Raw genomic sequence first — 24572 nt, 5'->3', positions numbered from 1 at the left:
CTCTTGGAAGACATGGGATCTGAGCTGACTCCATGAGATGCTCTGGGGAGAGTTGCAATCCAGGCAAAAGGGGGTTTGGCTCAAACGTGCAGGGAACAGGACCCCCACATGGCTGAACATCTGGGCCTTGGCAAGCATGCCATTAAGACCAGGTGACTGGGTGAGAGACAGACTGGGAAAACTCTGGGCTCTAGACCACAGAGCATGGGAGTGCAGGAGTGCTCTGTCCCACAGATTATCATGGTTAGTTAAATCTTAAACCACCATGGCTGTGTTTTTTGAGCTCTTCCTAAGTAGAAAAACTATCAGTCCAATATATATTATTGTGTATTAAGGTATCATCATCCCTCTCTTTCACTTGGTTTGTTTCTTTTGAGCCATTTAATCTACCGAAATTAGGACCTCCAAATTCAAGATCATCCAGGCTATGAACCCCTCCCTGGAAAAAAAAAAAAAAAAAAAAAAAAGAGGGTTTCCAGGCACAGGGGAAAGATGTCACCTCTGAATTGACACTATGGCACAGGGGGAAATGCCTAGGTGCCTAAATCAGGTGGTGTTTTCTCAGCTCTTCAGAGCGGCCCTTCTGGCTCCTTGGGAAAGGGGTCCTCCTCAGCCTCTTCAAGCCTCAATCTTCCTGGGATGCACATATCCCAAGGGGTTTGGGGAAAACGCTTTAAAAACCCCGCTGGCCAGAGATCAGCAGCAACATCTGAAGCAACAGCGGCAGTGACAGCACCGGAATTTCTGGTCTTTCCAGCTGCCCAGGATTCCCAGCTTGAACTCTTCCTGGAAACGCTTGCTTTCTTCACCGCTTCTCTTGCGCAATCTAGTGGGCCCCTCCCTCCGCTCTCCGGCTTCTTATACCGACGAGAGCGGCGAACCGCAGCCCCGACCTGAACGCCACACAGCGTCCCCTCTCGGCCCGGCACTCAGCTCGCCCCGCAGCAGCCACGCTGGACCACAGCTGCCTGGGAAACACCTCTCTCGCAGGTGGGTCACATTGCTGCTGGCCTTCGCCTGGTACCTTTCGCCACAGGGCTCCCCTCCCTTATTAGCTTCCGCCCACCTCGAACCCCTGCTTCCAGGACCCCACTCCGCAAACCTGCTCACCCTGGGAAGAAGGTGCAAGGCCACCGAAGGGTGTGGCCGGATGAGTTAAGCAATTCAACAAGTGGCTTGCTTCCTAGCCTTTCATCCCCCGGGTGCAGACGAGACCGAAGGAGAAGACTTGGAGGTTTGGATTCCTCTCTGTATCTTACTTCTGGATAAAGGCAATCTAGATCTGAGTCCGCTCCTTGACCAAGAGCTGAAAATGTGTCCTGAGATCTGCAACCGCTTCCATCCTTGATCTTGATTCCAATGTCCTTGTGCAGTTTAGTGATGGCTTTTCCAGAGAAATATTTTTTGGAATGTAATTGTTTAGAGTAAACAAAGCCTTTGGTTCCCTGTTTGTCCAGAGGCAGCTGGAAGGTAGTTTTTCCCTCTGGATAGTAATTTAGAAACTTTCTTTAAAAGATGACTGGTGTAAGGGAAAGTGAATTGGATGGAGACTAGGGCAGGGGTGGATTGGGGAATTCTATTCCTAGTTCTAATTAGAAGTTCAGTACCTCAGCCTCAGTTTCCACACATGTAAAATAAAAGGCTCTTGGACCAGAGCAGCCACAAAATCCAACTCTAACAAGGTGAAAACACATGACTAAAGATGTTTGCAGGTTTGAAATACACTGAAAATTTCATCAATGCTCTAAGTGTAACCAAGTAATTACTTTCTTCATAATAATGCAGGTTTCACTTTTATAGGGAAACTACCCAGCTGTGGAGAGATAGTCTTTCCCCACGGAGTATCTAGACTTGTACCACATTTATCATTCAGAGAATACGCTCAGCTTTCCAAACCAATTCTTCAGCCTTGCCGTATGAGAATGTCCTATTCCCTATAAATGGCAGTCATATAAATGTCACTCATATGAAAGAACATTTTTTTCTGATACAGTAGGTGTAATTTTATAAAATGGCACATTTATTTGAAGCAGTAACTTTTTTGCAAGGCCCTGAGTTTTTCAGAATGCTTTGATTTAGCACAGTATGAAATTCTACCTGCCTGTATTCTACCTGCATGGCAAACACTGCCAACCCCAAAAGCAGGATGAAGCACTCCCTATTTATCAGGCTTCAAGGTTGTAAAGGAAATGGAACATGTCTATGGAGAAACTGGGTCATAGCACTCTGTCCATTTGGCAACATTTATGGTGCTGCTGAAGTTCACACGGCAACTGAAGGTTCAGAAACCAGCATGTTCGAGGCCTGACCCCTAACTTGAGAATGATTTTCGGATCCCTGCCTTGCTTAAGCTTGCTAACTGTTGTTCGAAGTAACCAAATACGTTTTTATAAGCCTGTTCATACATTGATGACCTTCAGCCTTGAGCCTTATTCTGAACAGTTTTAAGGAAAATAGATTCATTTCTCATAGAATTCCAAAATGGAAGAAATCCTGCACAGTCACTCTACATTTCCTTATCTCCTGAAGGAGATGATGATCCTTATGATCCTCACCATCCAGTTATCTTTATACGTCATTTGCATCTTTTGTCAACTGCTATTTAAAAATTATTTCCTTTTAAAATCTTCACAAAGTTAATCTGCTAGCAAAAAAAAAGATATAATCACCTTTCAAACTTGAAGACTTGCCAGGGCAACTTGTAGGTTTCTTCTGGGTTGTCCTTGTCAATTGTTAAGTGTCTGCAACTACATCTACCTATAATTCCTACTCTAAGAATCTCGGACAGGCTGTGGATAGTGAAGTTTTCTGTGTGGGATTTTTTTTTGAAGTTGTAGTTAGGCCAGAAGTAATAGAAATAAAGTTTACAAGGCCTCTGAAGCCACCTGTTTGACTCTGTGCTTTGTACGTCCTTCTGTGCTCTGCACATCCAAAGAGAATGGGTCACTAGTTAACTATGAAGACAGTTAACTATGAACAGTTCCACATGGTGTATTCAACCTACCATGAATTTTGAATGACTTTTAGGTCATTTCCAAAATGATCTGAATTAACACTTGTTCTTTTGTTGAGAAGAAATCAGACCTGGAAGGAATAAAGCTAAGTAAATAACTAAAGGATAATTAATGCTGAAAACAATGTATGGTAAGAAAACATACTTGGCCAACATACGTAAGCAATTTGTTCTTCAAAATCATTACGGAAAAAGGAACAAAGAATGCTTGCACTGTATGAAGATCATCTTTCAGAAATACGTCACTGCAAAAAATATGCAGTGTTCTACTCAAAGAAGCATTTCCACCCTAATTACCTAGGCAGGACATGACATCCTAATCTGAATGCTTCTCCACATTGTTCTAGAAGAGTGTAGTCTGCCACGTGTAAAAAAGCCTTATCATACTGAACTTTGATGGTTGCATCCTTCTGAAAAGTTATTTTGAGTAAAGTATGTTTCTTTGAAATGTAGGTTACATGATCAGTCTTCATGTCAGGATGAAGTTAAGATCGCTTTTCATCTTATAAGGAAGGTAAATGTGTGCAAAGGATAATTTTGAAAAGTCAGGAACTACAATTCTGAAAAAAGAGAAAGCTGAGAGGTAACTTAATATAACTGTATAGCACTCCTCTTAGAGAGGGGTTATTAGAACACATCTCTTTTACCTTAGCTCCCAATATTGAAGGAAAAAAAATGGCATCAAGCACAGGGCCAAGTGTTCCAACCAGGGTTTCACTGGTGATGGCACAAGCGCTGAGAAGCATGGGAATAGGAGGGCGTGGCTAATGGTCCACACTGATTATACATCTTCATCTATACTTTTCATTTTACAGGGTGTTGAAACAGTTTTGAGCCCAAATTAAGCAGTGTCTGAAGCAATTATGCACAGACTTTGGGAAACTTTCTTGTCCTACTTCCCAGGTAGAATAGCTCCCCTCCTCTGTATATGCAACATCTTCACACGTTGTATTGCAGCAGTTTGATTATGTGTCTACATCTTCCCCAACTTGGGAGCCCCTGGAGGACCAGGTCAGTCTAAAGTTTATCGCTTTATCCCTCTTGTATAGCACAGTGCCTGGCTCAGAGAGGCTGTTCAATAAATCTGTCAAAAACACGCAATCCTACCAAGACATTGTTGATAACACTAATTTTTATTTTTGAAAGATGCTTATCATTATGGGCATAGGGGGTTATAAGCATGGATGCCCCCTGAGCTGTACTAGTTAATAGGGTCAAAGTGTCCTGCCCTTTGGGAAGAAGCATGAGATTGCTGTATGCTGTACAGTACATATAAAGTAAGTAGTGGAAATTATTATAACTATTTTTAAAAGGATAAAGAAATTGCAGCAACCTTGGTATTTCTTCTCATTTTAGTAACCCCATTATGTTGCTATCCTGGGTAAGGTTCATAATAAATTTGTAACTATAATACTTTGGAGTTTAATTCATTTTAAAGAGTGACGTAATGAGATTAAGGCATTTAACTGAGGTCATGAAAGTTGGAATATTGAATTTTTAAAGGTTTTAATTAGTTTAACTTAAGTAAAACACTTGAGCCCTTCTTTAATACCTGAAGGCATGGCACAAGAAATGAAGCCTATTGAACAGTTCAAAAGAACTAAGTTACAGCAAATCATTCTTATTATAGAAATGATCATGCTTCTAGTTGTTTCTTCTCCAGTACCCAAGTACTAAAATGATTTCTTCATCCTATTCAATTTCCCTGACTTAGGTGGTATGAGATACGGGAGGGGGCTGAGGAGAAAGCAATTAGCAAGTTGGTAAATGGTTCATTGCAGTTAATAATGGTTATCTTCAACTGAGATCCTAAACTGTGCTTTTTTTTTTTTTTAATGCAAGTCTGGAAAATTAGAAGATATGTGTTGAGGGATGATGGTACACAAAGAGGTCCCTGTATCTATCTCCCTGAGGGAACCAAGAGTCTAGCGGTGTCAGACTTAGAGCCAAAATCGTGTTAACTCCATGTGTGCAGTGGAGAGGGTCTGGAACATTTGTTGAGGGAGGGAAGCCACAAGGATTCTGTTATCATTAAGAACCTAGGAGCCTTCCAAGAAGGAAGGCCTCTAAGGAAAGAGATTTTAAGGCTTAAAGTACAAAGTCAGGAGTGGGAAAGTATATCATCCTGTCAGTCCAGTTATTTCTCCATTTCCATGGTCACAGGCAGAGTCTTGGGGAGAAGGGGATGAGAGAAAGAGTCAGTGGTATGCTGGTAAATGGCTCTCTAAGGCAAAAAAAAAAATGTCCTGAATTACAGCATTTGCTGATTTCCATGGTGTGAAAACTCCCACCACGGCTGATTTCAAACTTTCAGCTGGCAAGCCAGCTCTGGTCATACCACACAACTAAAAAGAGCTGAAATTAAATAACTAGGACTTAAAAAGAAGGAGCTGCTTTCACTAAAATATATTGATCAACCAGCACTGCCCTCAGGCTTGTATATCAGAGTATAATACGGGAAGCGGAAAGGTGTTTCAAGGGCCCTTTCCCTCCTGGGGTAAGAAATGAAGCAGCCGAAAGGCAAGATCATGGTCGCAGCTCCAGCTCATGGGGTCTTGGCGAACATTAGACATACTCTGGCCATTGGGAGTCCTTGCCTCCAGAGCCAAATTAGAAATAGAAGAAAACGGTGCCCAAAAGAAGATAAAGGAGACTATATACAAGACATGTAAACCACCCCTAGGAGATTTCTAAAAATGCCGAGGAGATGCTTTGAAGCAGATTGGAGTTACCCCATCAGCAGGGTTGGGGGCCAGGGAATGGGATCAGATCCATAGCAAAGCTGCTCTATCTCCAAACTGAGTTGGCAGTTATCAATAGTGAGATAATTCCCAGTGGCCTCAAGGTGAGGATAAATAACTATTCACAGGAAATTTATTTAAACAAAGTTAATTCTGAAATGATCAAATCACTTCTTAAATATCTCTGACTACAGCAGTCCAAGAAAAGCAAAACCCATTAATGGATACTAAATATTAAGTGGGTTTTTGTGATCACCAAATTACCCAATAAGCAAATGCTCAGGACCTCCCTGGTGGCACAGTGGTTAAGAAACCGCCTGCCAATGCAGGGGACATGGGTTCGAGCCCTGGTCCGGGAAGATCCCACATGCCGCGGAGCAGCTAAGCCTGTGTGCCACAACTACTGAGCCTGCACTCTAGAGCCCGTGAGCCACGACTACTGAGCCTGCGCTCTAGAGCCTGCTAGCCACAGCTACTGAGTCCGCACACCTAGAGCCCGTGCTCCGCAACAAAGCGAAGCCACCCTAATGAGAAGCCCGCGCACCGCAAGGAAGAGTAGCCTCCACTCACTGCAGCTAGAGAAAGCCTGTGGGCAGCAACAAAGACTGAACACGGCCAAAAATAAATAAATAAATAAATAAAATTTTTTTAAAATTAAAAAAATAAAAAACTACTTAAAAAAAAAAAAAAGCAAATGCTCAGGTATTGTGTACGAGTCAAATGCCACCCAGTCAGTGAGACAGAGTTGTTTTTCTGATGGTGGCAATCCAGGTCCTGATTCTCGTGCTGAATCTTTGGTGAACGACAGATTTATAAGCTGTTCAGGATTTAGAATGCAAACAGAGGTCAAGGTAAATTAACTCAGCCATGACTGAATCCCTGACCTTGCTGTCATGATCCCCAGCTTTAATCAAATGAACTAACTAGCCTAGACAGGGGATAATAAACCTACATGATAAAATTCTTAGCCAGGGAATCATAAAACAATCTTCATTTATCTTGACAGATGCAACTGAGATGTAAATGTGAAAACACGTATTAAAAAGATTTTTAGTTGGACCAGAATTTCACCAAAGAACCAATATTTAAAATAAATAAATTTTCTCCTAAAGTACAATTAAAATAGATAATATAGCTCTGCATTACCTTGCTCTCCTTGTATTCATTGGGTGGCAGTGAAATGTTACTGACAGAATCATTTTAGCTGCAGCATGTCATGGCTAGTTTTACTTATTAGCAATTCATGTGGATATATATCCCCATAGAATATTAATGTAAAGGTTATATTTAGTTATGCTCTTGTGATTTAATCAGACTGGACAAGTTAAGATTAGTTTCCTTTTGGGTCATTCTATTGGCTAGCATAAAAACTAAACATCAGTAAATTAGAGTGCTATGAGATACATAACATTTTCTCCCAAAACAATTGAAATCATTAATCAATTTTTCAGCAACCAACCTGCAGTGGTTTCTTTATTTAGATTAAGAGCTTTAAATGATAGATTTATGTCAGTCTATAGCTATTACTGACAGAGCTACTTCTAACTACAAGGCTAAAATAAGAAAAGTACTATTATATTTTCAAATAGCATATATAGGCTGAAGATGGAACTGTCAAAAAAATTAGAAAACTCCATTAATTATGGGCACATTACATTTTTTGTAAACTACAATCAGTGGTCTTTTTAAACCAAGAGCTTCTGATTTTGCTACAGTAATATATACCTGTTAGTAAAAGAATATGTGCTTAAATGTGAGCATGCTTGCTTTCCCTAAAGAGCCTTGATCTCCCTAAATATAGAAATAGCTCAGTGAATAAACTGGATGGGTTCATGTATTATTGTAAGGTCTTAAAATATATATATATATTTTTTTTTACTATTTTTTGCTTTCCAATTGTCCCTGGGATATATTAAAACAAATGCTCTGAATCAGAGGAAGGCTGGCCTAGTTGCAGAACTCCGTCCTGCCCCTATGCCTGGTAATTAAAAGAAACATTTGATTGATGGGCTTCAGCTCACTACAGATGTGTTGTCAAGTCATCTAGGGCTTTCAGGTTGAAATTCAGAAGGGATAATAAAACAGAAGGAAGGAATTTTAAAAATCCCTGTTTACAGGCATCAAATTAAAATCCTGTCACGTTGTACAGAGTTTAAAAGTGTCATTTGTATTCTGACTCCCTGGAGGTGCCAGGCCAGATCACTGGACTTGTGTGCTACAACCCCGACGGAGGGCATGGGGGTGTCCGGAGAGGGTACTGTAGGAGGAGTTCAAAACCTTGTGTGAACAATCGCTTCAGAATTCAAAGCTGAATTCTCAAAGGGAGAAAGGGGCACAATGTCTTTAATACTGGTTTCATCCGAATGTAAACGGGATGTTGTCTGGCACCGTATGAGAGATGCTATGAAGGAGTGACTGTAGCAGATTCATAGCTGGATTTGATCAAACCATAACTTGTGGCTCATGGAAGACAACTCATCAAAGTTTCCTTAAGGGAATTGTAGAGCAAAGCCTACCAAGTCTTGTGTCTGGCATCCCTTGACCCTCTCCCATAGGGGGCCTACACACTCTTTTTTTTGCCTCCAGTTTTCATAAAAGTAGGAATTCTAGGCTATCAGACCCAGCCAATGGTTATTTAGAGGAAGAAGTTGTAAAGCAGGTGAAATGTTTCTGCATCCCCCTACAAGCTCATCCACAGCCTGTTCTCCCTCTGCCTTTTCCCTCCTCACCGTCTCTTTCCAAAAAAGATACCCTTATCTTTTCCCATTTCCAGTGGTTCTCAGCTCTGGATGCTCTTTAGAACTGATCTGTTTGGTCTGGTTTTTTAAAAATACAGATGTCTGGGCCCTACCTCAGGACAATTGATTCAGAATCTCAGGAGGTGGTGCCTGAGCATTCGATAGCATTGACTTGTTAAGTATAAACACTTAAAACATGCAAATTTTGTAACGCTGTTGCAACATTTCCAAACAGGACATTCAGGTAGCAAACTAGCAAATGAAGAAGTCCATACCATGGACTCAACACTAAAAAGGAACGAACTATTTACATGAGCTATTTACATATGCGCCAACTTGGATGGATCTCAAGGGCATTATGCTAAGTGAAAAAAAGCCAATATGAAAAGGTTGCATTTTGTGTGATTTCATTATATAACGTTCTCAAAATGATAAAATTACAGAGCAGAGAACAGATTAATGACTTCCAGGGGTTGGGGCTGGAGTCAGAGAGGGGGATAAGTATGACTGTAAAGGGGTAGTGACGGAATAGTTCTGCATCCTGATTGCAGTAGTGGGTACCTGAACCCACACAAGGGATAAAATGACAGAGAATTATACACACCCAATGTCCTGATATCAGTTTCCCAGTTTTGATATTGTACTCTAGCTATATAAAATGTAAACGCTGGAGGAAATGATAAAGGATGCACAAAGACCTCTTGTACTAGCTTTAAACTTACTGTGAATCTGTAATTATTTTAAATAAAAAGGTTTCTTTGCTTGTTAAATACAAGCATTTAAAATGTGAAATGTTTGTATTCCATTAGGACATTTCCATGTTTTTCATATTCTAGAATCCTCTAAAGCTAGAACTGGGCCTCTCTGCCCTCTGACCTCTGGGAGATGAGAGAAGTAAAAGCACAAACCAGACTGGCCCTAACATCCTCAAGGGATACCTAGCTGGGAACATCCAGCGGAATGCTGCCTTAGGTTCCCAGAACCTGGGGTGGGATCTGCAGACAGAGGGACCTGATGGGCGAGACTCTACATGACCCACACCAGTACCACTTCATCACATAGGCACACGCACGCGCACACACTCACTCACGCTTACGCTTCTTGGTGGCTGCTACCATGGCCCTCACAGTTGTCTCTGTCACCTTTCCATCTGCATCATTGGTTGCCAATCTCTGATCTATATAAACACTCTTGCGGGGTCGCTTTGCCTGTCTTGGCCTCCCTCTCTGGAAGATGCTTCCACAGGAGGCAAAACCTGCAGATTTTCCAAACCAGGGGGTAGTCTTGTTTTGATTTCTGTTACATAACTGAGGTTTGGAAAGCGCTGAAGGAAGGAGAGGAGACCACTATGCCATAACCATCTTACCCCAACTTTCCCTTAATAACTCCGCTTCCTGTTTACCACCTTTCTTATTTTCTTTATTCCTTCCATCCTACATCTATGAATAAAAGAGGACTAGGAAAGTTTTTTTACAAGTCTTTGAACAAGAAACCTTACTACCTCCATAAATCCACGTTTATACATGGGAGTTATTTTGAGTTACAAATAGTCTGAAATGATTGTAACTTCCTTCTTTACCTGGTACTTACTGTAAAATACACCCTCAATGAGATCTCCCTTGTGGTTTAGAGTGTGCATACATCTCATTTTCATGAACATCTGTTTTTAGGATATTTTTTCCAAGAGTGCTGAATCAAATTCTTCCAAAGAATTAGCTAACTTTTAAATTTTTTACATGTTATTTCATCATCCCAGTTGTAACCTGAGGTCTGATCATTTTTCTTCTACCATAAAAAGATAATAATAATCAAAACAGTGTATTATCCTGGGTTGATTTGCAAGCAGAGCCTGTAACAAAGGCTTGTGTGCAGATAGTTTATTACGGAAGTGATTCCAGGGAACAGGAGTGAGGGGCAAGGGGCTTAAACCAGGGAACATGGGAAAGACAGAAGCCCATTAAATCGGCCACTGTTACAGATGAGTGGTACTCTATTCCTCTAGGACTTTCATAGGAGCCTTATGAAATGTGTCAGAACTGTGTTCCAGAAGATGAAAGGGGAAGCACTTATCCATGGAGTCCTGTACTCCGTTGTCTATGATGGGGCAATGGGCTGTACATGTCTGAGTGCCAAACAGGCACAGGTATCAGAGAAGCCCAGGACAAGGATCGAGAGCTAAAAGATCTAGAGCCCCAAAGTGAGCCTCTGTTAGGCAGTGGAAACAGAGCAGAGCCCAGTTATTGCCCAAGGACTGGAAATAGAACCAGGAGGATTTGAAGGGGAACTCAAGATGTGTGTGACACAGTTATCAACCCTATAACTTCTATAACTTGATACAGAGTAACTAACTGCCCAGTGGAATAACTGTATTTCTTTCTATTGACTCCACCAGTGATATTTTAATATCTCCTTACTGTTTTTGTATCTTCAGTTTGTCTCTGAAGATTTAAGAGGGAAAATAAATTTTAATGCTTGGGATAACAGCCCAAGTGTGTTATATTGGATTGCCAAGCTGCATTTTAAGGGAGAAATATTAAAGTAAAATGTGAAAGAATTACAAATGAGAGAAATTCACACTTGAGCTGTTTTTACATCTGTGTTTTGATAAATTCATATGCTCTGAAGCCATTTTATATAAGGTTTTATTTATGAGAAAGAAGTGGGGAAAGCAGAAGCTTCTCAAGAATTATTGAATACTATTTCAGGTAAATTTTATATATTCCAATAATCAGTTATAGAAGCATAATTAACCCTTAGTTTATAGAATTTATATAAAGACTACATTAATCAGATCATTAATAGACTGATTAATTAATTATAGCATATTAAATACTCTCCTAATAATAGACAGCTTATTGAGTACTTAGTCTCAGGAATTGTTCTAAGATACATTAATTCATCTGATCCTCACAATGCCTCTAGAGTAGGTACTACAGATCTCTCATTTTAAAGTTGATGAAACTGAAACACAAATAGTTTAACTTACCCAAGGTCACGTGGCCAGTAAGTGGAGCAAAAAATACTAGTGTAGTGTAGTTAATATCTTCATTTTTAAAAAAAAATTTTATGACAGGTTAGAATAGATGAATGTAGGGGCCACGTGGTCAAAATGAAGTCTGGACTCTCTCGCTGCAATGATTAAGGTAATCCAAATGATAATATGATAATATGTCAGGGGAGGGGATAGCGGGGGGGCGGGGAGACAAATTAGGAGTTTGGAATTAACATATACACACCACTGGGCTTCCCTGGTGGCACAGTGGTGGAGAATCCGCCTGCCAGTGCAGGGGACATGGGGTCGAGCCCTGGTCTAGGAAGATCCCACATGCCGCGGAGCAACTAAGCCCGTGAGCCACAACTACTGAGCCTGCGCTCTAGAGTCTGTGAGCCACACCTACTGAGCTCACACGCCTAGAGCCCGTGCTCTGCAACAGGAGAAGCCACCACAATGAGAAGCCCACGCACCGCAACAGAGTAGCCCCCGCTCACCGCAACTAGAGAAAGCCCGTGCACAGCAATGAAGACCCAACACAGCCAAAAATAAATAGATAAAATAAATTTATAAAAAAAACCATATACACACCACTATATATAACAAAGGTAAACAATAAGGACCAACTGTATAGCACAGGGAACCATATTCAATATCTTGTAATAACCTATAATGGAAAAGAATCTGAAAAAGAATATATATATATACATATATATATATGTATAACTGAATCACTTTGCTTACCCCCAAACTAACACAACATTGGAAATTAACTATACTTCAAGAAAATCAAACAAAAAACAGGTGTTTTCCATGGGCTAAAATGGAAAGGGCAAATTTCTGAAATCCTATTGAAAAGGTGCAATCTTCATATGCTCTACAATCTGCATGAAATTCACCATGCTGGAATGGAAGAGTGATTAGGACTGGTTTAAAACTCCACATCAAATTCACGAAGTTTTACTTTAAACCCATTTGGGTGGAAGAAGCAATGTCCTTACAACACCTTCCCCCACTTCTCTGCTTCACCTTACTCCTCCCTAACTCCCAGTGCTCAGTCTGTACTCACTCAGCTTCCTCCTCATCATGCACCTCATGCTGTGCCTGGCACACAGAGGAAACCGCTGCTTCCAGCTCCGACATTCCACCCTTCTAATATGATCCCACAAATATTTACCAAGAAGTGCCTGGTCCATCACAGGCAGTGCTCTTTTTTAGCACTGAGGATGCATCACTGAACACAAGAGACTACACACACACACACACACACACACACACACACACACACACACACACACCAAAAAAAAAGATTAACTAAAAGTTTAAACTAAATGCTAAATATTGGGAAGAGAAAATTTTTTGAGAAAAATCCAGTACCGAAGGAAGAAATAATATTCTTTGAAAGTGGAGAGAGTATCCTAGATTATTTTATTAGATCATGAAAACTTCAAGATCTTTAAATTTCAAAACCTTAAAAAGCAACACAATCACATGGTTTATAACAGTATCTCAGTTTAGTTTTATCCTGCATTTCTTTTACTTTGGGTAAGATTAAGAAATCTTTTACTATATTGAAAAGTCATATGTCCCTAGGATGAACTAGCAGCTCATATTCTTTTGCCCTATTGTCTAGTGGGCAAATTTTTTATTGGTTTGTATGAGTTTAAAATAGTTTTCCAGGGCTTCCCTGGTGTCGCAGTGGTTGAGAGTCCGCCTGCCGATGCAGGGGACGCGGGTTCATTCCCCGGTCCGGGAAGATCCCACATGCCGCGGAGCGGCTAAGCCCATGAGCCATGGCCGCTGAGCCTGTGCATCCGGGGCCTGTGCTCCACAACGGGAGAGGCCACAACAGTGAGAGGCCCGCGTACCGCAAAAAAAAAAAAAAAAATATATATATATATTTCCAGTTTGATTATCTTGTGACTTCACTTATCATGATTTTTTGCTTTGCAGGTATTATTTATTTTTATGTAATCACATTTGTCCCTTTATTCTTTAACGATTTCAAGGATTTGTGATATAGGAAAAGGGCCTTTCCCGTCTAAGGTTATAAAATAATTCTCCATGGCCTCTTCTAGTTCTATTATAGTTCCATTTAAAAAAAAATATTTAAATCTTTAATATATTTTAAATTTACCTTGGGGGGGAGTGTGAGGTATAGATTAAACTTTTTCTTCCAACTGGCTATTTAGATAGATACTTTGGCTATTTAAATAGATACTTTGTATGTTAAGGAAATATCTATTTGTTCCTTTTTAAATATGAATCAAGAATAAATATCATTTTTTTAGTTTTTTTATTGAAGTATAGTTAATTTACAATGTTGTATAAATTTCTGAAGACATATAGGTTCTTGATCTTTTAGCATACATAAACATGGTCACCTTTTTCTCCTTAATCTTCTAATATGGTGAGTTCTATTAAGATTTTCTAATATTGAATTTACAGAACTAATCTTTACATTCCTAGAATAATCCCATGTGATCAATGTGCACTGTCTCTTAACAGGCTACCAGATTCTGTTGGTTAATCTGGGATTTTTGTATCACTAAACATAAATGAATTGGCCTGTAATTTCCTTATTACTGCATTGTCAGATTTTGCTCTTGAGAACTTTAGGAACTGTTAAGTGTTCAATAAATGCAGTATCATTGTGATACATGTCCATAGTTTAAGACAGCAACCAGTAAGCGTCTTGGGTTTTTACTGCATTTCTTTATCCAATAGAAGATTTTGTTAATAAGCCATATGAGACATATATACACTAATTTGTATAAAATAGATAACTAATAAGAGCCCGCTATATAAAAAAAAATTAAAATAAAATTCAAAAAAAATAAAGACATAGAATATATGAGACAGTTTTTACTCCTTCCAAATTTTGTAGGGAATATGCTTGAGATAACTCAGTAAAAGATTCAAACAACATCAGTCAATCACTGTTTCCTGGATATAATTCTCATTAATTTTTCCCAGAACATTCATATTTTGTTGGGTGTTTGCATTATTATCTTTCAGTTATGGAGAAAACTACAGATGTACTTCTTCTCACTATGAATTCTTCAGAGAAGCAAGAGACTGTATGTATTTTTGGAACTGGAGATTTTGGACAATCACTGGGACTTGAAATGCTCCAATGTGGTTATTCTATTGTTTTTGGAAGTCGAAACCCCCAGATGTCCAGTCTGCTGCCCAACGGTGCAGAGGTCCTGAGCTACTCAGAAGCGGCCCAGAAATCTGACATTTTAATCGTAGCAATCCACAGGGAACATTACAATTTTCTCACAGAATTAACTGAGGTTCTCAATGGGAAAATACTGGTCGACGTCAGCAACAACCTGAAAATCAAGCAGTATCCGCAATCGAATGCAGAGTACCTTGCTCAGTTGGTGCCGGGAGCCCACGTGGTAAAAGCATTTAACACCATCTCAGCCTGGGCTCTCCAGTCAAGGGCACTGGATGCAAGTCGGCAGGTAAGATTAAATGATAAATTTACACTCCATCTTTAAAAAGTGAATGTTTTAATATGTGCTTATGTCAAAGATTCCAAAACATAATTCCAAAAGAAAACACTTCATTCTGCTAATATGTGCCATGAGTAACTTTCTTGGGCTTGGCCAAGTAGGGTAACCAATTGTAGTGATTTATTTAGCACTGTCTGTACCCTCAGCTTTTAGCTTGATGGAACCCAATGGTGTCAGTCTCTGGAGCCCTCTTGTCAGTACTAGAAAATAACACTGCTAAATTGTTGGTGGGTATCCCTTCTATTCCCATTACCTTGTATGAAATGGGTTCCATTTATTCACCGAGATTAAAAGCAATCCATAAGTGATACGGCACCCAAGAATACGGAAGAGAGATCAAACTGTTTGCATTGTGGAGAACCAAGTCTTATCATATCAGTGTGATATGCTTACAGCCACTCTCAACTTAAAACCCTGGTACTTAACTATCCAACACACATGTGCAAGTCTAAACCATCATCTTGTTAAATATGTCCTTTCTACAGCCTTGTTTGAAAAGCAGTTAACTACCATACGGCATTGTCTTGCACAATGCTTATACAGACTTTCAAAATAATTACTAAAGAAAGAATAAATACAAAATGAATTATTTTAACCCAGGTGTTTGTCTGCGGAAATGACAGCAAAGCCAAGCAAAGAGTAATGGATATTGTTCGTAGTCTTGGACTTACTCCATTGGATAAAGGATCTCTCATGGCAGCCAATGAAATTGAAAACTACCCACTGCAACTATTTCCAATGTGGAAGTTTCCCTTCTATTTGTCTGCTGTTCTGTGTGTATTCTTCTTTTTCTACTGTGTAATAAGAGAAGTAATCTACCCTTATGTTTATGAAAAAAAAGATAGGACATTCTACCTGGCTATTTCTATTCCAAATCGTGTCTTTCCAGTAGCAGCACTTACACTGCTGGCCTTGGTTTACCTCCCTGGCGTTATTGCGGCCATCCTGCAGCTGTACCGAGGTACAAAATACCGCCGATTCCCAGACTGGCTTGACCACTGGATGCTGTGCAGAAAGCAGCTTGGCTTGATAGCACTGGGATTTGCCTTCCTTCATGTCCTCTACACACTTGTGATCCCTATTCGTTATTATGTACGATGGACATGGACCAACAGAACCATTGCCCAGGTAAATCTCTACTCATTTGTATTCTCCTATTCTTTAAATCAAAGAGCAATCCTGCTACACCATATGCCACTTCACAGTTATAGAAAATCACTCTTCTAAGCATCTTTATTTTTTAAAGTAGCTATAACTGGACACCTCATGTTTGTTTTCAGGAGTTTGTTGTTTTGTTTTGTTTTGTTTTTTACTGAATCTGGTTGAAATCTCATATACCTATTGAGAATGAAAGGTAGATTCCCAGGTCCACTTGGGTCCATATCTGTATTCCCAGGACTCACCGAGATACTGACAAACTAACAGATTTTGAGACTCAGGAAAACTTAATGAAACTACTTGAGTTACTTCAATAAATGGAAGCCAAGGTGTTTTCAAGTTTCTATCTTTATGCATGCTACTTCCTTTGGGAAGTCAAAACCAACCATCTTATACGTGAGGGGGCTGTCCAAACATGTGTCATAGGAATGTAAACAAATTCACAAAAGGATGCTTATAACTCCATTAATGTTTGACTTGTGGGATGCTGTCCTGAATAACTAGAAAACTAAACAATTCTGAGCAAATGTCAAATACTATATTCTGTACAGTCAAAATATTCAGAGAGAATCAGCTCAGGGAGTCTTAAAGCAGTCCCAGAGGAAGTTCTATACATCAGTTCTCCTTTGGAAATAACTGATTCTGACCAATCTTACCGCAGTCTCAAAGTGCTGGGTCTGTGGATTTCTCTACATTATTTCCCTAACAAATACATGGGATGTCCTTGGGTAAGAGTCATGTTACAGGGGCCAGATTTCTCTCAAGATGTGATGCAACAGACTTGATGCTATATTACAACATAAAAAAACGTGAAAGGACTCAAACTTCATGTGTGTGAATAATCAGCATATAAAGCAGGAAAACAGAATCCTGATGTAATCATTTGAGAACATCGATTTTTGCTTGGGGAACAAGAAGCCATATGGTAAAGAAGGTTTAAGTAAATGTTTATTTTGTTTTAGGATTTATAGGGTCAATTAAAACTCTCTATACAACTCCTGGAGTCAACTATCATAATAAAGTCCCAATAGAACCAATTACTTTTTCTATCAAAAAATATAATATCTAAGTGTATTTTTCTAAGTGTAATTATTTTCAGTGATTGTTAAGAAATGTTATACAATTTTCTTTGAGAAAAGAAACCATGCAGAGGTATTTTTCATCCCTTAAAAGTTTGGGCAGTTTGTAAAAAAATTGCTTATAACTTTTCTTAGGCAATAGCCAAGAAAGAAAGTCCATTTAGTACCTCTACTGCCTGGCTCAGCGATTCATATATCGCTATGGGAATGCTTGGATTTTTCCTGTTTGTACTCCTGGGAATCACTTCCTTGCCATCAGTTAGCAACACGGTCAACTGGAGAGAGTTCCGATTTGTCCAGGTAAAAGACTTCACGATTTAATCTACTTTACAGTGCAAAATGATTCTGGCTTTACAAATATTCTCATTTTTCTCTCATACCCTGCATAAATTTTCATTTAACTCCATCACTTCCCTAGCAATCTCATAAAAATAGCAACTGAAACAAGTTCAAATTAGAAAATGCTAAACTCTGGTACCAAAAGGCAGATTCCATAATGGTTGAATTTCCTCGCAGGGCATCCCTTGCCAAGATTCCTGACCACTCGCAGAGCCACAGCTAAGAGTATAGAGTGAAAAGCACCAACTACTATTAAATTCTGTGTGTGGAGATGTACTAGGTGCAAGGTAGAGAGAAACCCAAACACAAAATTTCTACTTCTGAAAACCAACTTTAGAATATGGACTTATTGATATGAAAAGGCATATAATGAAATAATCTTTAAAACCTTCAAAGCAAGATACGCTAGACTGTCATCATACCAGATTCAACGCTGGTCTGTAAGAGGGAAAACCGGTTTTTCCACACATCAACCACCAGATACCTCATTAAAAGCAGCTGGTAACTAATCTTATAGACCAGGTCTTCAAAGTGTGGTACCTGGACCAGCAGCGGCAGCATCACAAGCATCACCTGGGATCATGTTAGATGCAAATCCCCGGGCCCCACCCAGACCTAAATGAATCAGAAACTCTGGAGGTATGGCCCAGCAGTTTGTTTTCACAAGCCCTCTGGGTAATTCTGATGCATGCTCCTTGTGAACCAGCATAACAGAACAGACTATTAGTAACTGAAATCAGCTTTGAACTTTATAGAGCAATTTGAATTTCAGAAGTCTTGTAGTTTCTCCCAGGGACCAAATGCAGTCAACATTTTCTCATGTTTACACCTTTATTCAAGACATTAAGACAGAAATAAACATTGAGCTTTGTATTTAGGCCAAAACAAACAACCAACCAAAGTAAAGTTTGCTAATTGCTCTTTATTGCGACAGAATGTAGCTAGCATCTGCTCTTAGTCAGCAACATATACTAATGTGGTGCTTCTTGAGGACGTACTGTATCTTACTCATCTCTGGCCTCCAGAAAAGGTGATTCAGAAAAGAGTTTTACCATTGAAGAAGAAGGTACATTATTTATTCTAATGCAAAAGAATTTACTCCTGGGAATCTTTCCTAACCTAATCTTTACCAGTTAGGTTAAGATGAAACCACCATGTCATTTGCAAGCACAGTCTTTTTATTTATTTATTTGGCTGCGTTTTTTTCTTCTTTCTTTTTGGTCTTCATTGCTGCGTGCGGGCTTTCTCTAGTTGCGGCGAGCGGGGGCTACTCTTCGTTGTGGTGCGCGGGCTTCTCATTGCGGTGGCTTCTCTTGTTGGGGAGCACGGGCTCTAGGAGCGTGGGCTTCAGTAGCTGTGGCACATGGGCTCAGTAGTTGTGGCTCACAGGCTCTAGAGTGCAGGCTCAGTAGTTGTGGCACTTGGGCTTAGTTGCTCCACGGCATGCGGGATCTTCCCAGACCAGGGCTAGAACCCGTGTCCCCTGCATTGGCAGGCAGATTCTTAACTACTGTGCCACCAGGGAAGCCCAGCACAGTCTTTTTTTAAATGATATACTGATCATCCTGAAGGAGAGTTAATGCTTTTTCAGGACTTAGCAGTGTTCTAAATATTACAGGTTTCAAAAGCTTGTGGCTTTGACAAATACCCTTCATTGGCTTACAGTGTAAACAGTGTTAATGTATATGTTTTTGTTTCTTGCTTATAGTCCAAACTGGGTTATTTGACCCTGATCTTGTGCACAGCCCACACCTTGGTATACGGCGGAAAGAGATTCCTCAGTCCTTCAAGCCTTGTCTGGTATCTTCCTTCAGCCTACGTGATAGCACTGATCATCCCTTGCACGGTGCTGGTGATCAAGTTCATCCTCATCCTGCCATGTATAGACAAGACCCTTACACGGATCCGTGAGGGCTGGGAAAGGAACCCGAAATTCTCAGAATCAGCATTGAATGGAAAAACAGATATTTAAAGCAAAGTTCAATTCACCTGGACTTTTTAACTATGGTGTTGTATGTTTAGAGAATAATAATGGGTGCAGTGAAGAAAGCGTTTTTCTCCCACCACGGGCTGAAGCTTGTGAACAGAGAAAGAAATCATGCCTGACTTTGAGAAATGGACACCGTTTGATCTCAGGCTGGTGTTGAATCGGTGTTGGCCCCTGCCTCTCCTTTTGCTGGAGTTGGGGGTGCTGAGGTCACGATTCGCTTTGTGGTTTCACACTAGTAAGCTTCTTTGTTGTGGGCAGCATGCATGACCTAACGTCTTGAAAAATCTAGGGGAAGTCCATGCACTTTCCTTCTCTGGTTCAAGGGCAGAGAGGAGTGAAAGAGAAAACAGTAAGATCGTGGCCACTGATAAAGGCTTTATTGGATATGTCTGAAGAAGAGGGCCGAGGAAGTAAAAGGAATGAGATTTTTAGTTTGGTTTTTGGCAGTGCAGGTTATCATAAATATTGCCATGGTGAATTCTGTAGTTGCGTGTGCTCTTTGATTTTGTTACCAATATGGATGTGTAGTGTGGGGAATTATTTTATAAAACAATAAAAATATCACAATTGATTGTAAGTAATCATGGGTTGGATATATAAAAATCTATATCATAAGATATAGAGCCTTCCTCTACAAAGGAATAGGTATAGGAAAGATTGAGTTAAAAATGAGGGATACCCACTTGGATTTTCTCAATGTACAATAAGCAAAGAAGAGCTGATAAAAGCCCTTGTGCAAAAAGTTCAAATAAACCAAAATTTAAAAAAATTTTGTAAAGTTGCACTATATCAGGTTTGGTATTGTTTAGGTTTTGTGGTACGCTTTGTAAATAATATATTCCAAATCTTGTTCAACATTAATCATCTATGAAATGCATTTCTAGTATAAAAAAGTAGCTTCTGTAGCTTGTCATAGTTTGTTGTCAATTTAAGCAGTGAAATTAAATGAATAATGAACGTGTAAGTTGGACCGATACATAGATGAGAGAGAATTATGGTGTCTTAGGGGAGAGAGGTGTGAGCAGTAGTTGTAATAGGAGACGTGGTTGTTTCTCAGATCCTTGCTGGAAGGCAGGATGGTTCTCTCTGCTTTTGTGTGCTGATGAGGTCATTTCCAAGACGACCTTCAGCAGGATTAGCCTTTCTGGCTCACATATGGAGCTGAGAGGAACCTTAAGTGTGACCTTCCCACACGCTGAAATAACCAAAAGGCTTCAGGTTTGACATTTTTCTGCCTGCTCCACAAAGGCCATTTCTTTTACTTTTTACTTTTATTATCATATATTCTATATGACCTTATACAAAATGATTAAAATATATTAAAACATCACCCACAATCCAGGATATTTTTCTATAAAACGTTTTGAAAATCGTTCTACCTATACTGTATATTCAATTTTGTACCCTTCCTTTTTCACTTAATATATCGTGACTTTGTCTGCTTACTTACGTGGTGTATGTATTGAATCAATGGCTGCATAATATTACATCAAATACGCATTTATTTAACCACTGCCCTAATTCAACATTTAGGTTATATCCATTTTTTACTAAAACATTTCATAGGGTATCTTGGCGTGTACAATTTTTCCATATTTTAAATTACTTCCTCAGAATACTTGCAAAGAACTGGGATTAAAAAGTAAAGAACTTTTAATAGCATTGGATACATATTGCCAAATTATTTCTAAAGTCAATACCATTGGCACTGAAAGAGGGTGTTGGTTTCATTATACCCTACCAGATTTTGTTTTTTATTTCAATTTGTGTTAATGAGAAGATACACAGAATATATACTCCATTACGTTATTCTTGATCCACCCAAGCAAGGATACAAAAAAGCTTGCGACTTTGAGCAGAGCTGTGGTGTGTGGTGCTGACCCAAGAGCATCAGTGAGAAAGACAGGGAAATTGTCACTACTCATCCCGCTATTTTATGCAAAACTGCCAAGTATTCTAGGGTTGGCAGCTGCTTTTTGGCTACAGAATTGGTTGATTAAAGGTTAAGTACTATCCAGGCTGATCTAAAAAAAGCCTTTGGGATTAACCATGTTCCTTTTTGGGTAAGAGAGTAAAGTTTTTACTGGCTACATGGTTCATTACTAAAAACAGAAAATGCCATTCTTAGGTTAAAAAAAAAAAAAGCTTACCTAGAGTAAAAATGATTCTACTTTTATAACCTAGTAAAAATGCTCTACCTGGGTACTTCACAAAAGGCATCCAGGAAGCCAGACGTTACAGAGCGCCCCTGGTGTTTTGGCGTCACAGTGCATTGCTGGGCATGACCCTCAGCCTCATCCACAAGGGCTCCAAGCCCCACCAGCTGACCAGAGAAGCCAATTCCCTCCTTTCGCCCCTCCCAATATCCCTCCCTTCCCAAACCATCAAACCAATGTGCCCATCCTAACACAGCTGACTCCCCCAGTTTACTTAAGGTGGAAAGAATGAGTTTGAAACAGATAGAAACATTTTAGGTGTGTTGGGTGAACTATATTCCTTTTAACTGTTCCAAACTATTCTACATTAAAAAGTGAGACTAAACATTTTAGGTGTGTTGGGTGAACTATATTCCTTTTAACTGTTCCAAACTATTCTACATTAAAAAGTGAGACTAAACTTCCTTACTGCTGGTATGTTTCCTGTATTCTAGAAAAATTTTTATGATATCATATACTTTTTATTTTTGTATGGGTTTCCCCATATTCAGGGATGACTGCTTCTGTAAAATCTTTCTAGTTTTGTAATCATTCTGATTTTGACTCATCAGCATTCCAAAGAAAGTGACTGAAAGGTTTTGAATCACAGTAGCTCCAGCATCTGGAACTAAAAATAGTTCCTTTCAGAGGTAAGGAAAAGGAGAGGCAGTACAGGGGTTGAAAAGCACATTAATGGATTTGCAGCTTCATGTGACACAAGCTTGCACCCAGCAGGGTGATGCATTTCAACATCCTGCGTGTTTCAGTTTTACCCTCAGAGAAGGGAAAGCATCAGCTGGCCAAACAGGGGTAGGGGTAGACTATCCCACACTGGACTTTTGTGGAAGAAAAACAAGGCTTTCCTTCCTCCCTCCACATGGATGCCACCCGGACAGGGCAAATGCCTTAATGGGTAGACTGATTTCAAGTTGGATTTCAACCTGTGGGACCTGACATGAAATGCCCTGGACAACTGAACAGCTGCAGCCCTGATGGGTGTTATCATTCTTTTGAAAACAAAATAAAAACAGATAAATAAAGAGAGGGCCGGCAACCTGCAGTAAGCTAGAAGCAGAGAGAACAAAGTCCCTATTCGAAAGCTACTTCAGTTAGGAATTGCGTTCAAGAGCTCTTCGTGCATTTATTGTTCAGGGATCACAGAAGAGCCGTGATAACGATGAATGTAAATATAATGAATTTGACCACTAGGAGCTCACAAGGTTCTGGACCTCCTCCCCAGATCAAGGTGGAATGGCAGTCAAGGTGCTGCACACACAGCTCTCAATGTCCCTTCTCCATCAACACCACCATCACCCACACCACCACCCGTTTGATACACACATACCAAAACTCTCCTTATATGATCCTCCTTCACTTTTCTACAGTAAGTTAAGATTATGATGTAGAAAATCCCTCTACTCTTCCAAAGATTCGTTCAGTAGGATTCAGGAGGAGAGAATAAGTCACTCTTCTCTTCATTACCTTTCTGAAGCTGAAGGCGAAGCCCTGACCTCTCAGATAAAAGGAAGCAAGAAGATCCCGCTGAGGGAGGAGGGGGATCAAGGGTGCAGGGAAAGCAAGGGCTGGGGAAAGGGGGCCGTGGACGAGTAGGACCGTGCACCCATGCCCTGGCCCAGCCGATCTCCTCCTCTCATCCCTCCCAGTATCTCTCCCTCCCCAAGCCATCAAACCAATTTGACCATCCAAACACAGCTGACCCCTTCCGCGTACATAAGGTTCTATCTGTTTCCTGCTAGGAGGGAATCTTGGAAGGCTTTTAATGACGTTGGTTGTATGATACTATGAGCAAACAATAAACACGTGACATGCATTATCTTATTTACTCCTCATAACAATTCTCTAAAATACTCTCATTATCCCCACTTTTCAGAAGAAACTGAGCCTTAAAAACATTGAGAGGCAGACATGGGATTTGAACTAAGCCCATCTGAGTAAGAGGCCTAGTAAGAGGCAGACGTGGGATTTGAATCGAGGCCATCTGAGTCCAGGGCCATTGCCTTTCGACACCACAACACAATGGAGGACCCTCACGCTGTCCTCCAAAACGTCCCTTTGGATCCATATATTAGGCTGAGTGGACTGAACCACTGGCAACGTTTTTTTGAAACTTTTTAAAGGAAGCTTTAAATATTCCTGATTGCCCCATCTTCGGCACTCCACATTTGCCTACTGTTGATTTTAGGATGCCCTTTAAGGTTGCAGGGACATGTGATCCCTTGGTTTCAGCATTGAGCTCAGCTCTAAGTGCCACTTTCACTTTAGCCTTCCTATTCCAATCTGGCCACAAGCTTTCCTAACCAGCAGAGAGACCTCTGTTCAGGTAGAAGTAGGCAAAAACCCCTGACCTGAGGGTTCAGAGGAGTAGCCAAGGAGAGTACAGCTCTTCAGAAGCTGCAAGGCAAATGTTTTCTTTCTCTATGTTTTCACCTTAGTGCATTGTGCACTGAGACGACTTATTTGTTCTTGAGATCCAGTGACGCACCAGGAAATCTCATAACACTTTTCACTTAGTATTTTAACACTAGGTGAGAAATCTTAGTGTTAAAAAAAAAAAATTCAGTCCCGCTACCTAAAGTTGCCAGTTTTTCAGTTTTGTAAATATGAAGGGCTGTTGGAATGGAACTCACAATGTATCAAAAACGATCAGAACAGGATCAACTAAAATTAAACCCTTATGATTTTTAGAGAGTCAGCATGTACTAAGGAATACAAACCATGTATTGGTTTCATTTTTACCAATCTTTTCTTTCATAGAAAGAGGTGAACTACTGTTCAAGTTTCA

General features: G+C 40.0%; 1 protein-coding gene and 1 long non-coding RNA gene across 2 annotated transcripts in view; one reads left to right on the top strand and one right to left on the bottom strand.

Annotated features, from left to right (window-relative positions):
* The window catches only part of LOC116759814, a 127454-nt gene that overhangs the window by 66397 nt on the left and 36485 nt on the right, over nt 1–24572 (bottom strand). The window lies entirely within an intron of this gene.
* STEAP4 (STEAP4 metalloreductase) lies at nt 876–20904 on the top strand. Its single transcript, XM_032643960.1, has 5 exons — nt 876–990; nt 14503–14957; nt 15609–16136; nt 17381–17545; nt 19293–20904. Exons 2-5 carry the CDS (start codon nt 14505–14507, stop codon nt 19554–19556), a joined length of 1410 nt encoding a protein of 469 aa, XP_032499851.1. The 5' UTR covers nt 876–990; nt 14503–14504; the 3' UTR covers nt 19557–20904.

Source organism: Phocoena sinus, chromosome 9 (assembly GCF_008692025.1).
Source record: "Phocoena sinus isolate mPhoSin1 chromosome 9, mPhoSin1.pri, whole genome shotgun sequence".
Classification (NCBI taxonomy): domain Eukaryota; kingdom Metazoa; phylum Chordata; class Mammalia; order Artiodactyla; family Phocoenidae; genus Phocoena; species Phocoena sinus.
The sequence above is the reverse complement of the archived record's forward strand: the minus strand, read 5'-3'. Positions and strand labels throughout refer to the sequence as shown.